This window comes from Apaloderma vittatum, unplaced genomic scaffold (assembly GCF_000703405.1).
Source record: "Apaloderma vittatum isolate BGI_N311 unplaced genomic scaffold, ASM70340v1 scaffold26464, whole genome shotgun sequence".
In the NCBI taxonomy this organism is placed as follows: domain Eukaryota; kingdom Metazoa; phylum Chordata; class Aves; order Trogoniformes; family Trogonidae; genus Apaloderma; species Apaloderma vittatum.
Genome location: NW_009711407.1, coordinates 36,737 through 52,440, shown reverse-complemented (window position 1 = coordinate 52,440; position 15,704 = coordinate 36,737). Strand labels below are relative to the sequence as shown.

Here is a 15,704-nt window from a genome sequence, read left to right as displayed (position 1 = left end):
TAATACATGATTGCGCAGGGCAGGGTAGATAAAAGCTGCATTAAGACAGATGATGAATTTAGATGGGAAAGAAATGGCTAAAAAATATTTGGAAAGATAGCTGCCTTTTCCTTTGCACATTTAATGCTTTAAGAAGTATTGTTGTTACTCTGTAAGAGCAGAACAGAGAAGACGTGATAGTGTTGGTAAGTTGATAACATTCCCATGCCATAGCAGATATCAGAACTTATATCATGATGCCAGTACTGTAGGCATACAAACAGGCACATCCTTGTGACTGGATAATTGGTCAGTCTCTGTACAGGAAGACAGAGACCCCAAAATCACATTTCACCCATATTAAAAAGTAATTTTAAATTCCTTTTTCCTTTCTTCACCAAATGAATCTATGTTTCCTTGTTACAATGCTGAAAATTTGTGGTCTTTACTACCAAAGTCCTTACAGAGATACATATTTTGTTAAAGGACAGAAAGAAAGTATAATGCATATTCAGAAACCACCTGTGCCTCTCAGAAAGGCATCTCCAATTTCCTTTCTAGCAGTCCTGGAGCCTCCAGGCTTAGTTATTTTTATACTCTTCCTCATAATTCCTTGGAAAAGACTGTATATATTTAGGTTCAAATGTCTTAGGGATGAGGATAGTGTTATGTCTTTGTTGATGCTTAGGACAATGAGGTGCTGATTACTCATTAATATGATAATAAAAATCACTATTGTAATTACAGTAAAAACACAATAACAAGAAAAACACATGTAAAACACTAGATGAAATATTAGCCCTGAAGGCACATGTGTGAACTCTACTGACTTCACATGCTGTACTATCTCCAAACTGCCAATCGCGATGTTAATGTAATCATAGTTGAAAACTGAATACACTTAATAGCTATAGTCCATGGTTTTAATAAAAAAGGAGTCACAATCAAGCTGAGAATACATTATCCAACAGCCCACGGTACTCAGTGGGAGGTGCGGGCACTGTCGTACGCGCCACTTCGGCACCACAGCCTGCTGGATCAGCAAATGTTTATAAATTGGTTGCAGCGCAGCTGCCAGGCGAAGCCTAGGACAAGACTCAGGCTCATCCCTTTGGATGCAGAGTCAGATGCTTTCTCTCCTCAGCTGCCAAATGCTCTCACTTTAACCTCAAATAACTAACACAGCTTAGGGACAGCACACGAGCCACCTCCAATCTCCTGAGCTGGTTACTGAGGTTAGTTCTCAGTCATCCAGTGGTGCTGCGTGAAGACACTGATTGAGCCAGCAGCCTAAGGTAGAGATGGGGAAAGGACAAATGGGAGTAATTAAGACTCCTGCCTCCTAGCCTAACTTAAGCTTCTAAACCCAGGCATTTTGCAACAGAAAGAGAAAAGGCTCTACTGAACTTCGATGTAGTCATCAAACCAAATGTTTGTGTTAAGTACAGATGCTTGGAAAAAAAGAGAGAAAAAACGAAAATAGAAAAATTTAATCTGGCTGGGGACAAAATACACAACCATCTTCTCATTAATTCAACTGATGTTTCCTTGCATGTGTTCTCAGATAACATCAGCTACGTATTTTTCTGCTTTGTAAAGAAGTTACGAGTTCCTTCGAAGTATCCACTCTGTAAAATAGCAACGGTACCCTATTTGTCATGTTTGCAAGGAAATCCCACTGATTTTGGATATCTGAATCTTACTCCAGATATCTCCAGACTGCCTGAATTCCTGAAATGTTTTTCTGTGGGATGAGCCTCATTGCTTTGCATCTTCAGGAAAGCTTACAGCAGGGTTACCACCAGGTTAATGAAAAAGCACACAGTGTGCACAGAAACTGATAAACAAGCCGGTATCTGCCAGCACATTTCTAAGCAATTCTTACACCTGTTTCCCCGCAGATCCTTTCATGTCCCTACTTTGTGAGTGCGACTATGCACGTGTAGAGATCCTACATACCAAATGCTATGAGGAATGGGGGGGGTGTATAAATGTATATTTATAAACATTATGCAACCCCAGTGCGAGGTAATCAGGCTCTGCTGTGCCAGTCAAGCACCAGGAGAAGCAGAATAACCATGTTTCTCACCCCTTCAGTAGTTTTTTTTTCCATTTCCCGGTGTGTGTGCTTGCATGCGGGCTCGCCTGTGTGAGTGCACACACCCGCCCGGGCACGCTTCACCCGCTGTGTCGGGACTCTGAGAACGAGGCTGTTCCTCTGTAAATCCAGAAGCCATTAATTCTATGGTGCGTTTCAGGAGAAGCCCAGCACAGGGTGCAAGGAGGGGGTGTGAGCAGCTCTGCCAGGGCTGGGGTGAAGCCAGCAGAGCTGCTCATCCGCCTTAGCTTTGGCAATTTACACTTCTTTGGAAGTGGTGGTGGTAGTGGGGGGTGTTATGCAACCAGAAGTTAACTTCAGCTTTATAAAAAGCCTGTGATGTGCAGAGCTGGCAGCGGTGGGGGCCCTAGAGAAGTGGCCTGGGGGAGGGGAGCCAGCCCGCTTCTCAAGAATACATCAAGCCCTTGAGGAAGCGGAGTGTGCCATGTTTGAAGATGCAAAGATAATCACAGTGCTGGGAACCGTCTTGTGTAGCGGAGGAAGCCAAACAACAAGAGGAAAGCAGCATATGCTCCTGATTTCGCACAGGAAGCCAGCAGCACCTCCTGCCAAAGTGAGATAAGAAAACTCCCATGGCCTATTCTGGACAAGGCCGCGGTTATCAACCTTAGCTTCACACTGTCCTCACCGTGCTCCGCAGCCTGCTCCCTTTCCTAATGAGTTTCAGAGCCCTCACCTCTATGAGCATACAGCATGCCAAGCACAATAGTGTGGTATATTTATAACTATCGCCGGGGAAAACTTTCCAGGGTAAGAGTGTACTTCATGTCATCTTGATGTATTTCACTGAAATCAAACTACAAACCAGTTCCAAGCTGAAGTCCTGCCCAGCAAAGTACTGGTCTCAAAAGAGAAGTGGTTTTGTTGTCACCTCAGTGATTTATAGAGGAGTGTAGGAGCTGAGGTAAAGGATTTTTCTAATTATTCACAGGACGGATTTGACCCTCTGTGTGACAGACAGAAAGCCCTAGACTCAACTTGTGTCTAGACACATCTTCCCCATCTTGGAGACAGTTCTGCAATTTGCAGCTCAAGTAGTACAGTGACAAATAGCAGCAGAAGACCCCAGTCCCCATAGCAGTGGAAAAAGGCTCATCCTTCGTCTCCTCATCTTCTCAGCTCCTCCCTCCCAAGCCCCTCTGTGTGATGCCAGAGGCCATCGCAGTCTTTCCCTCCTGCAATATCCCATTCAGTCCTCTAAGCATTCCTCTTGGACAAAGCCACCGGCAGCCTCAATCACACTCCTGCTTACTGAGGTAGGATTTGGCAACTGCACCAGAAGCAGGAGCAAGAGGAAGCCATCCTGTCACTGATGGTGACCATTTTTAAGAGTGATTAATGGCAGACACAATATTTTTCTCAGCATCTGTCCTTTGTTTTAGGGCAGTGATCAATTCCTAGCAGCATCAGGGCAATGTAATCACAAATTTGAGTTGGGCTGACTCATGTCTTTGAGGAGGTGGTGGTGACAACACTAACTTTAAGACAGGAACTCTGGAAATTCGTAGAATTGTAAATAATACATAGGAACTGTGTCCCACTTGGAAGTTATCAAAAAAATCTGAATGACATGGGCCTCGCCTGCTCCATGCCTTGGTGTCCAGCACCATGCATTTGGTAGAATGGGGCTGGCGTAGCCATGTGTCCTGGGGAATATTAAGTCAATTTGAGGCAGGAAACAGAGAGGGAAAACAGTAGTAGGGAGCATGTACAGGTTGTGAAATGTGCTTTATGGGAGTGGAGGGGCAGAATGTGTGCTGGACCCCTGCCAGCATGCTCCACGAGCTTTGGCTGTGGATGTGATTCTATGACTTGAAGGAGTACATTCCTGCTCCACATCAACCTCCAACTGATCGGTTTTGGAAAGCCAGCTTCACTGAATTAGGTGTCAAACCTGCAGCCAGCTGGGAATTCATCCCAAACACCTTCCTTGATAAGTGGGTTAGTGGGGCTGGAAGGAAATCTACAAACAGTAGGAGCTCGATACATTTTACATCATATATTGCAGTTCGTTTATTTATTTAGCAGCTTAGCAAGGAATGCCAAACAAGAAATCCTGGTGAGAGCAGTGCAGGTTCGTCCTCTGCATGTCTCATTCACCTCTCTCCTTTCACTGTCACTGGTCCCCAGTGCTTCCTACTGCAGTGTCAACACTTGCCCACCAAAAGCAGATGATCAGCCCATCTCACTTCAGACACGGTCATGACTTGCAGAGAGCAGAAACTCTCCATTGCCACTCCTCTTTCTTCAGTGTGGGAGCAACTGTGGCCAATGACACTGTTATCTGTGCTGAGAAGTTATTCACTGACGAGCTATAGGGTGGCTGGAGGCCTTCTCAGTGACCTCCATGCATTAGGCTGGGTTGGGTCCTTCGTGCACTGCTCAGTTGCTAGAGTGAGGATTAAGTTCTCTTCTGTTTTCTAGGACACTGCTTCCCCATTGAGGGGGATACTTAGAGAGAAAGCACAATGTCTAGGAGAGATCCTCAGTGTCCTAAATGCCTCCAACCTGCTGGTGAGAATCTTTGAAAACAGCAGGGTATGTGACATTCATGGCTTTGTTGCAAACTGCCATGGCTCTATGAAAAAAAAGAAAGTATTTGACAACTGCATACTGCCTTTCTTGCTATAATCTACACGCAACCAGATAAATGGGCAGTGTTCTCCCTTCACATTCATCCTTTCCAAACATTATGGCTTGCCCAAAACTATTTCAGTTTGCTGCCACAGAAAGATGATTGATCTGAACTATGTGAGAAGATCAACAGCAGTCTTACCTATCCCACCTTTCAACCCTTTATCAGCCCATGCTCACATTTCCACAGGAAAAAATCACTTCTGCATCTGCACACCTGAGCACCCTGCAACACTGGCTACTCACAACAAAAAGCGCAAATACCTGAGGGTCACCAAAAACCATATTTTGATCCAATTTCTTTGCCAGTACCTGAGATCCCTTGAGATGAGACCATCACAGAATCACAGAATAACTGAGGCTGGAAAAGACCTGTGAGATCATCAAGTCCAGTCTATGTTCCCACACCACCATGTTGGCTAGACCATGGCACTAAGTGCCACATCCAGCCTCTCCTTAAAAACCTCCAGGGATGGTGACTCCACCACTTCCCTGGGCAGTGCATTCCAATGCCTGAGCACCCTCTTCATGAGGATGTGCTTCCTGATCACAGAATCGCAGAATTGTTGAGGCTGGAAAAGACCTGTGAGATCATCAAGTCCAGTCTATGTTCCCACACCACCATGTTGGCTAGACCATGGCACTAAGTGCCACATCCAGCCTTTCCTTAAACACCTCCAGGGACAGTGACTCCACCACTTCCCCAGGCCTTCCAACTTAAACCTCTCCTGATGTACTTTCAGTCCACAGAAGCATTTGAAAGTAATTTTTGAGGTGTTTGCACATTCTGAAGTGACATGAAATTTGAAATTTCTTATCAAATAATTATATTTTGCTTCTTGACCCTCAATTTCCCGCTTTGCACTGCTAACATCCTTTATGAACACAGAATACCATCACGTTTCAGCAAATTCTTCTTTTCTTCTCCAACTCATCTCTGTCCTTTGATAGACTGCAATCACCCTCAACTCCCATCCCATCAGCTCCACTTTATCTGAGAGTGAAAACCATGTCCTCCACAAAGGAGCTGGATGTTGGCTGGAACTACCAAATTATCACTCAAAGCATGAGGTTTCCACAAGCACCTAGAATTTCTTTCAGGGGAAAAAAGTGTTTGATTTTAATAGTCTGTAATACTGAAAGGAAAAGATGTTTTCTGATCTGGTTGAGCAGTCAGAAACCTAAAGAGAAAGATCATGAAACCTCTACACACAATATCCACTCCTGTGCTCTGTTTCTTCTTTTTCCAGTCTTTCATATGAAGTCCAAGACATTGTTCAGACCCTTCTGGCATAAATTATTTTTCAGTACTTCCATTATAAGTAGTTCCTGCACCTAAAGGGGGCCTACTGGAAAGAAGGGGAGGGCCTCTTTATCACAGAGTGTAATGACAGGACAAGGGATAACAGTTTCAAACTGAACAAGGGTAGATTTAAACAAGACATTAGGAAGAAATTCTCTTCTGTGAGGGTTGCGACACACTGCAATGGGTTGTCCCAAGAGGTTGTGTCTGCCCCCTCCTTGTAAGTGTTCAAGGCCAGGTTTGATGGACCGAAGTCACGGGTTCGATTCCCACTCAGTCCCTATGTGTTGCCTGGTCTAGTCAAGAGGTGGCATCCTTGCCCATGTCAGGGAGGTTGGATTAAATGATCTCTAAGGTCCCTTCCAACCTAGGCCATTCTATGATTCTATGACTCTGAGCAACTTGCTCTAGTGGGAGGTGTCCCTGCCCATGGCAGGGGAGTTGGAACTAGATAAGGTCCCTTCCAACCCAAGCTATTCTATGATTCTACACATAATTCACTCCTAATAGTTCACTTGACTTCTAGACATAATGCCACATCTACAACCTTCCAAGCTCCAGGTATCCCCAACACTCCTTATAATGCTGAAATTCTATTCCTTTCCTTTGCTGTCCTGATTGGATCCTCTTGGCTTTAGAAAGGAGTATCTCTTTACTAGTCTAATATATAGGACTACTATATAGTTCTTAACATTCCCTAACTTGCTGACAAGTTGTAAGCTCAACTAACACCCTTTCCATTCTTCAGTGACCAGCGAAGGAGATGAAAGAGCTATTGCTGCACTGAAGTTGTGTTCTTCAAGCTAGTTTGTTTTCAGATTCACTGCAAGTAGGGGGCTGAGACCAACTCTGCGCTGACCAGAGTGAGGGACTGGAAGTGCAGGCAGAAAACAAGGAAGGAATGAGAAAGAATGGAGGGAAACATTTTTAAGGAGAGAGAGGAGTTGATTAGAGGGAAAACAGGAAGAGAAAATACTGGCAGACGTGGATATAAGACCAAGGATCCATCTACCCCATATCCTGTCTCAACAATGACCATGAGCAGATGGTTGGGGATGAGTAAGAGCAAGACTAACTTCAGATACTTCCTCCCAATACTCCCCCAGTCCCCAATTATTATCAGTTCAGGAACTTCCCGCAAAGGAGGCTGTTTCTACACTTCAGTGGATTTCTCTTCCAAGACTTTGTGCACACTTTTCAAACCCCCAAAATCCTCTGGCAGGGAGTTTCATAAATCTGCTACCCACTGCATGAAGTGTCATCTCCTTTCTCTGTTCTGAACTGTGCACCTCCTGTCTTAATTTAATAGCCTCTACTTCTTAAACTAGAGAAGATATACACAACTGATACTCAGACATGTGTGCCCTTCACAAGTCTGTAGATCTCTATCATGTACCACCTCCCACCCCCCTCCCCCAAAGTCACCTCTTTTTTGGTCTGCAGAGCCTTGACCTCCCTCCTCACTCATCCCTCACACATTCCTCTCATTCCCTGAATTTCCTTTGATCATTTTTGTTGCCTCTCCTGGTATTTCTCCCAGTTTGGCTGCACCCTTTGAGATGAAAGAATCAGAAATGCTCATAGTATAAAAGATGTCAGTAATTTATAGATTTATGTGGAGTTATCATGCTGTTCCCCATTTTGATCTTTATTTCTTTCCTAGTAATTCCTAACACTTGATTTGCTTGATGAGCTGCTCATGATTGTGATCACTTTCACAAATCCAATTAATCACAACACTCATCTCTCTCTTCATGGTAGTAATGATAAGCCAACAGCCTTTTTACACGTACAGCATTTTTACACTCATGTTTTACACGTGAAAGCGGGATTGATTTTTCCTGTGTCCATCATGCACATTTATCTTCTGTGAATTTCATCTGCCACTTTATCACTGAGATACTCAGATTCAAACAGTTCTGCATTTCTTTGCAATCAGCCCTCATCCTTGCAAATCTGAATAACTTAGTATCATCAGCAAACTCTGTCACCTCCTTACCACCTTTTCCAGGTTATTTCTGAACATGTTGACAAGTGCAGACCCCAGCAACAACTCCTGAAAAACTTCACTAGTCACCTCCCTACACTGCAAGAACTGTCTGTTCCCTCTTAACCTCTGTTTTCTATTTTTTAACTGTTTTTTTTTTTTTCTGAGCACAGTCTTACCTCATACTCCATGTCTGTTCAAAGCCTTCTGCAAAGGCTTTTTGAAAGGCATACACATAAAAGGAAAAAGGATGCTAACTAAAGTTTGTATATTTTTGTAAAAGGTGTACTTGATCCAGTAATAGTACTCCATTCATAATCACTCCTAAGCACACACAGAGTTTGACCTGGTCCCTTCCTTTGGCCAAGAGGTTTCTGGCTATGGCCTGGGACGTCCCACTGGCTCGAACACTGCCAGCGTGCAAAGCATCGCTCACTACGTGCAGTCCCCACGTACAGCCCATCACACACTTTGTTTTCTATGGGCTGGGCCACACAGTGTAAAAGATCAAGAAATAACTTCCCACCGCCTGCATGACCCTGACGTGTTCTTCCTTAAGACTGGGTGTCAGACTGTCCCTAGTAAAGCCAAGAGATTGCCCTGTGAAGGCAACAAGACGGGGAAAAAAGAAAATAGAAATGGGGAAGAAAAATGAAGGACAGCAAGGAAAAAAAAGGTGGTGAGTGATGATATAAGTGTGATACCAAGCAGAGCACCCCTGACCATCCAGATCTTACTGTAGTCCTTGTGTTTTAGCTTTGACCAATGACCAACTAAAAAAATTATTTGGGCAATATAATGCATTTTGGTTTAAAACATTTCCTATCAAACTTGAAAAGCTTTGATTTAAAGTGATTTGAAAACTATCAATACCAAAATTTGAAGCTTCTGGTTCAGCTAAGACCCATAATCAAACCATTTACAGCTTGCAGAACAGATTCATCAGCATGTTACCCTGAGGACAGACTGGAGCAAATAGTGCACAGCATGTATTTATCAGGCTTATTTATCTGTATGTATATGCCAATTCCAATTCATATATCATTTCCTAAGTAAAATATTAAAAAATACAAAAGAAAAAAATGAAACACTGACTGAGGACAAGGATACAGCCCTGCTAGCTGCTTTCAGAGGATAGAAGGTGTTCACAAGCAAGCATTGACTTTTGGCTCACAGTGGAAATGCAGAATGAGATGATGCCTCAGCACATTGGTTGTTCAGGCTGAAGCAGATCAGATGCTATTTCACTCCTATCTTTCATTTCAAAATACTTTGCAAGTCCACATTGTTGCAATGTACACTCATGCCTGCTCCTCTCTTGAAAGACGTGAAAAACACAAGGTCTGACTTTTATTTATGCTAATCTCTTTCCCCAACCATACCAAAATAAGGGAACAGCTAGCATATTTTTCAATGTACCCATTTTAAATGCCTTTACATTACTAGATCACTGTAAGAAGATTTTCTTGTAGTAGAGAGTGGAAGGCACGAATGCCACCAGTCCGATCCTCAGCCAGTGTGAATTTAGAGCTGAGGATCTGGCCACATGTCAAATTAAACAAAGGCATTTTTGAACTACCTGTTTATTAATGGCATCTGACCTACTTTTACCAGCTCTAAGGACTCAAACTTCCACTTCCTGAAAATAGAAGGTGGCATGGGGAACAAAACCAGTCGCTGTGGACAAACTAATGGGCATCAATGTTTGCAGACAACCAACAATTAAATTTGGGTGGTTCAGTACATTTCTAATTAAGTACAATTAACATTTGTTCTTTACATACCTCAGTGATGTTCCAAATCTGGTTTCCCCTGATAATCTATCCAAGCATATCCTAATGATTCTGCCTTTCAATTCCTTATTAATACACGAACATAAACAATGCAGAAATGCAATTAGACTGCTATGCACACATGGCCTGCCTCCTCTTTCACTGAAGCTGCTGGGAGTCTGGACACACACTTCCATTACGGTAGTTTCGGGCTTTCTATATGTCTGCAGAAGTTTCAAGGAAAACCTTTAGTTTTTGCCTCCAGAGATCCATGACATGCTTCTCTTCCTCCCTCTATAGTGCCGGAGAGCTATATCTGCAGAATATCATTCACATGATGCGACTTTTGCACTGCAGACAAGCCTTGACAGGCTTAGCACTCTGTGTTAAATCGGTAGTGATTTCAATGAGGATCCACACATATCAGAGTGTTACAAACATTGTGGATTCCTGAGATTAGCTCTTTGGCAGCAGTACCAGTTTAGGCATTGCTGCACAGCTCCTGGTCCCTGCTGCCTGCTTCTGTCTTCAACTTCAGGTATTCAGCCTCTCCCTTCCAAATCCCACCATTCCATGGGTTTTACCAACCAAGAAGAGTTCATATCCTGACACTGTAGTCAAGGGGGCAGAGAATCAGGTACCAGTTTTATCACTGACTTTGTTGTTATAGGTATCTCTGCAATACTATCATGTTTTTTCTCCCTCATGCACACCCAGAAGAAAAAAAAAAAAAGTCAAAAACCTGCAGATCAATATGATGGCAAGGTTGTAAAATAATACACTGATACTCGTTTTAAAGCTAAACAAAACCGATAGCTTGAGAGAGAGGCAGTGAAGTGGTGGGAGAGTTGGAACACCTAAGATAAAATTTCAGCTTTTCATCTCTTTGCAGTTTCTGAAAGGCTGACTGATCAAACCTTGGGCAGAGCATGGTGATGATCTCTCCTGAACTGCCCACACAGAAATGTCCAGAGAGAGAAAATGCCCCCCAAAACCACTGTACAACTGCTGAGGAAACCAGTGCCTCCACAAAACAATACCAATATCCCATGTGCCTTTCTTGCCAATCTCCGTCAGACCAGTTTAAGGTAAATGCAAATTTGCTGAAGAGATTCAGGTCAAAAACATCAAGCACATTCCTGGTGTGCAGATGCTGGTTCTGCAGCCTCAAAGCTGATGAGCTTGAGGTGGAGCCCAGCTTGGCTGGCTGCAGAGACCCTTGGCAAGCCCTGCTGCTGGCTGCCCCTCTGCTGACAACACAACCCCCAAGTAAAAATGATTCCAGAAAGAACAACTCCAGGGAGGCAGGGAGAGGCCATGGAGGCTGATGGACACTGCAGGACAAGTGCTTCTACTACATCCACTGCACAGCTCGGAGCTGCCCAGCCTGGGAATGCAGGTGTCCGCTACAGAGCAGCAGAATAAGCTGGAGTAAGATAGCACTGAAGAGAAGTTTCTCGGTCATTTAAGAAGGACTAACCTTTAGGTTTTTTCAATTGCATTTCACTTTAACTCTTTCTGCATCTTGTCTTTTGCCTGCTATCTCAGAGTTTAGTAGCTCTGCACAAGCTTTAAAAAATTCCCAAATGTTACCTTTTGCCCCAGTTTCTCTTGACTCTTCTGTATTTCCTTGCTGAGGTGAGCATCAGAAGAGAATCTTTTCACCTATCCATCTAGCTAGCTAACAAAAGGTTATTTATTGGTGATGGAGTTGGTTTAAGAGTCACAGAATCACAGAATGTTAGGGGTTGGAAGTGACCTCAAAAGATTATCTAGCCTAAACCCCCTGCCAGAGTAGGATCACCTACAGAAAACAAAAAGGGAATTTTAATGATGTTGGTCTTTCCATATACCAAAAAGTCAAATTTGTTGAGCAATTTTACAGCATTTTTTTTTATTTGCTACCAGGAAACTATGTTTAATTTGGCTCGCCTCCTGTTGGCTGGCCTGAATGATGTAGAGAGGAGAGTTATGCAAATTGATTGTATTAATCACAAAGTGCTAAAATACGTCTGCATTTTCTTTAAAAACAACGGAATCCACTACAATATTTTTAGATTTTTGAAACAGAAATACTCCCTAGAACAGAAATTAAAAGAAGCAGCCAGATAACCTAATGGTTTCTATTAAGGACCTCATAGGTAACACTCCTTCAAAAATAAAAACATCTAACTTATGCACTACTCATCATTCCCTAGCTTGCAGCGGTAGTACTCAAGTGAAGTGAAGTTAAACACATATACAAATCTTGGACCAAACAGATCTGTGCACTGCAAGGTCTTTGCAGCAACACCATCTTTTTACTTGGAGCATGTGCTCTGACCCGTGGTGTGGCACTCAGCAACTTGATGAGAATCCGCACTGCCACACCTTGCCTAGTGGTAACCTGTCAATTTAGGCTACAAGGTACATCTACGCACAGAAATAGGTGCTACTAGAACACAAATGAAGCAGCTTTTTTGTCTTGAAAGCCCAACATTGGACAGATAAATCCAAAGAAATGCTGTAATGGCAGAATAGGTACATTTTTTTTATCTGCTGCACAAGGTACACATACCTTAAATCTGTTGTTCAGGTAAACTTCCCCTCACACAAAAAGGAAAAGTAAAGTGAAATGGGTGGGATTACAGGGTTCTCCAGTTCTTCAGGGAGAATACCTGAACTGGAACAGGCATCAGCCTGGGCAAGGCATGCCAGCTGCTGAGGTAGTTCACTCTGCTATCTCCTCAGAGCAGGAGTAAAAAAAGTAATTATTCAAAACCCAAAATTATTCAGGTATTTCTTCCTTTCTGTGACAGTTCATTATCACCACATTATTCCACTCCTCTTAGTCAGAGCATCAAAAATGATGTTCTCCAGACTACTTCTTCAATGAGCATTTAAAGGAGAAGGAAGGGGAGTGGGTTAAGGAGAATCATCAAAGAACAATTATGAAGGCAATTTGGAAGCAAGTCTGGAAACAACCTTGTAAGAGAGCCAACAGATGATTCAAATTGTTACATTTCTTCTTTGATCACCTGCTCAAACATATTTCTAATTAACAATTAATTGAGTCCACAATTTAGAACATTATTAAACACCTGCTCACGGATATTCATTTCTGTTTCTGATGACACACTCAGCTGTGCTGTCCTGCAGATCTGTGCTTGTTAATAGAAGGAAATATTTGACAAAGGATGAGCACCACCCCAACTCCTGGACAAAGAACTGCTTTATCAGTGCTGCACCATGATTTCAATCCAGAGTATGCATAGATGTATAAAAGAAAGTTTCTTCTTGAAAAAACGAAAAAGATTGTAAATTCTCATATATGCTTTTCAAAGGGTTTCTCTACTTAAAAATGTTGCGATTTCTTTTCTCTTGCATTTTGCACGTGTAAACATAAACAAATTAATACACAGAGTTTTGTGACTTGTCCTTTGAACGTAATATAACAAATGGAGGGAATGCAGCCCTCACCTGCCCTGGAAATGGGGATTTTCAGGTTATACCTATCCCAGCAAAAGGAGAGATTGCTAGTGCCACCTCTTGGTGAGAAGAGCACAGAAAGTCATCCATTAGCATAATCTCAAAGGAAGGCGCAATTAGAAAAAGGATGTGTGCTTCTAGGAAGTGCTGACCACTCTCTCACTGATTCACACAGCAGTTACAACCACTCTTATTTCAAATTAACAATCACCCTTATTTCAAATTAAGATGTTTGTCGTATTTGATTTAATGAGGTGTATTGTATCCTTGCAGTTAAGCATGTGCTTAAATGTTTGGCTGGATTGGCACTAAAACCCATCTATGGCTTCTTTGAAAGTTTCTCTAGGAAAGTATTAAAGAAGTTAAATCCTATGTGAAGTGATTATCTTCAGCTGAAACTGAGTATATGTGGGTTCCTAAACTTTTGTTCTGTTTTTAAATATCTTCATTGTGCTGTGGTCCAAATACCTTGCATGTTTAAACCCTCCAGTAGTAGCTTAATGCTAATGCCACTGTGGAGGTTAAGTGCGAACCATTAAGACTGTGTCAGATTTCATGATGCGGGAAGAGCTTTGGATAAATGACTCAACACACAAACTTGTTGTAATCATAAGAAACAGAGTTCAAATGAAAGCTTAAATATAAAAGAGGATTACTTAAGCGCCACATCAGCATCAAGTAAGCTTGTACAGTGCCATTTATATTCTACCCTGATGAAATATCATCTGGAGAACACTGGGCACATTTTGCTTGCTTAGCTGAATCTATGAGTCAATGTATCAGAGGAGAGATTTGACCTTTATAATGGAAAAAGTCTTTAAGATTATTTCTGTCGAATTTCAAAAGAAGCCACACAGGCAAATCACAGTGCATGGAGGAAAGCATGGAAATCTCCATAAGAAAGCATGTGAACTCAGCAAAACATTGTCTGCAAGGCTTCCCTCATAAGAATTAAAAAGCAATTAACGCCTCTGAACATTGCATGCATGAATAGTAGCGAACTGTAAATAAGCCTAAAGAGGCACACAAAATAACAACTCTGCCCTCCATTTTCAAATAATAAAAGAAAAACTGCATTGTGCCTACATGTTTACTAAAAACACATTGATTAAAAGCATACAAATGCTACTAACTAAGCAATGGCCATGGCAAGTTTTATTCTTGTAAAAATGTAAATATTTAAATGAAATAGGAAGAGAAGACATGCTACACAGAAATAAGGAAGCTGTCCTACCTTGTTTTAGAATGGTTTTGTCTACAGGGATACCAGATCCACGTAATTTTAGGCTGAGGAATACCATACACAGTGCATGTCAACACTTGTTTGCTGCTCAGTAAATACAGATTGGGATCAGGGAATGATGACACTGCATTCTCATATATCTGGGGTTTCACTGTAAAGGGTAAAAATTGGAAAGGAGTTACAACCAGCTCATTTCCAATGTGTTGCATGATCATGAAAATATTACATTCCTTCAGCATGAGTAAGAAGAAAAATCCCCAGCAGAATAAAGAAAAACTGCATGCCTAAGTCAAGCCAGATGAGCAGTTAGTAACACATTTAAATCATCAGGAACAAGTATGTGACCATGGAAGACAGAAACTCTTCTAACGAGAACCAGTGTCCATCTTCCAATTTCAAGATGGGTCTGTCACTCTTCAACTGGGGATTGGATTTAGGTCCATGAAAGTCAGTAATAAAACCCACAATGACCTGAACTGTGCAAGATCAATGAAAATCTAGGTCAATGAAAATTTAACGTTTGCACGTTCAGGAGAAGCGTGGGAACATGTTGTAAACTTACCATTTACTGTAAGAGTGACTGTAAGATTCTTAGACAAATTCCACTGTCGTATGCTCAATATTATAGTGTAGTTTCCAGCATCTTCCTCAGCAACATCCTTGATGATTAATGAATAGTCTTTAATCATGTATCGGGCACACTTTTCAGCAGCAGGTAGCCCATCTTTTAACCTATTCAAAAGAATTCCAGAAATCAAAATTTGGAAAAATTGTTCCTTTATCTGCCTGTGTTATTTCACTTCACAGTATTTCCTGATCTTTGGGTGAGGATTGTATTTACAGTCTGAGATTCTGTTTACCAGAGATTTACCCTTCCCTTACAAATAAGATTGCTGATATTTACTAAGCACTTTGGAGAATATCATTCTACATATTAAAATTTATAAGGATCTGACAGGGCTCTATACTATTTGGGAACTGCTGAGAATTGCAACTCTGTCACTGAAGACCACAGTTTTCCATGCCTGTGCCATCATTTAGTCTAGAAGACAACCATTTTGGCTAAAAGTCATTCACACGATTAAGTGTTGCATCATCCAGCACTGGCCATTTCTTTATGACCTCAGACTACATCCTGGGATAAAGTATTACAGTAGCCTAAGCACAGCTGTGATTTTAGGAAGAGGAAGAGCAAGTAG

General features: G+C 42.0%; 1 protein-coding gene across 1 annotated transcript in view; it reads right to left on the bottom strand.

The window, feature by feature from the left end:
• LOC104272597 (vascular endothelial growth factor receptor 1-like) overlaps window positions 1-15,704 on the bottom strand; it is a gene marked incomplete at both ends in the record, with an annotated part of 48,469 nt that overhangs the window by 10,690 nt on the left and 22,075 nt on the right. The window contains 2 exons of the mRNA XM_009867639.1: window positions 14,497-14,656; window positions 15,068-15,237. Coding sequence (XP_009865941.1) covers window positions 14,497-14,656; window positions 15,068-15,237 — 330 coding nt within the window. The remainder of the gene's footprint in view (window positions 1-14,496; window positions 14,657-15,067; window positions 15,238-15,704) is intronic.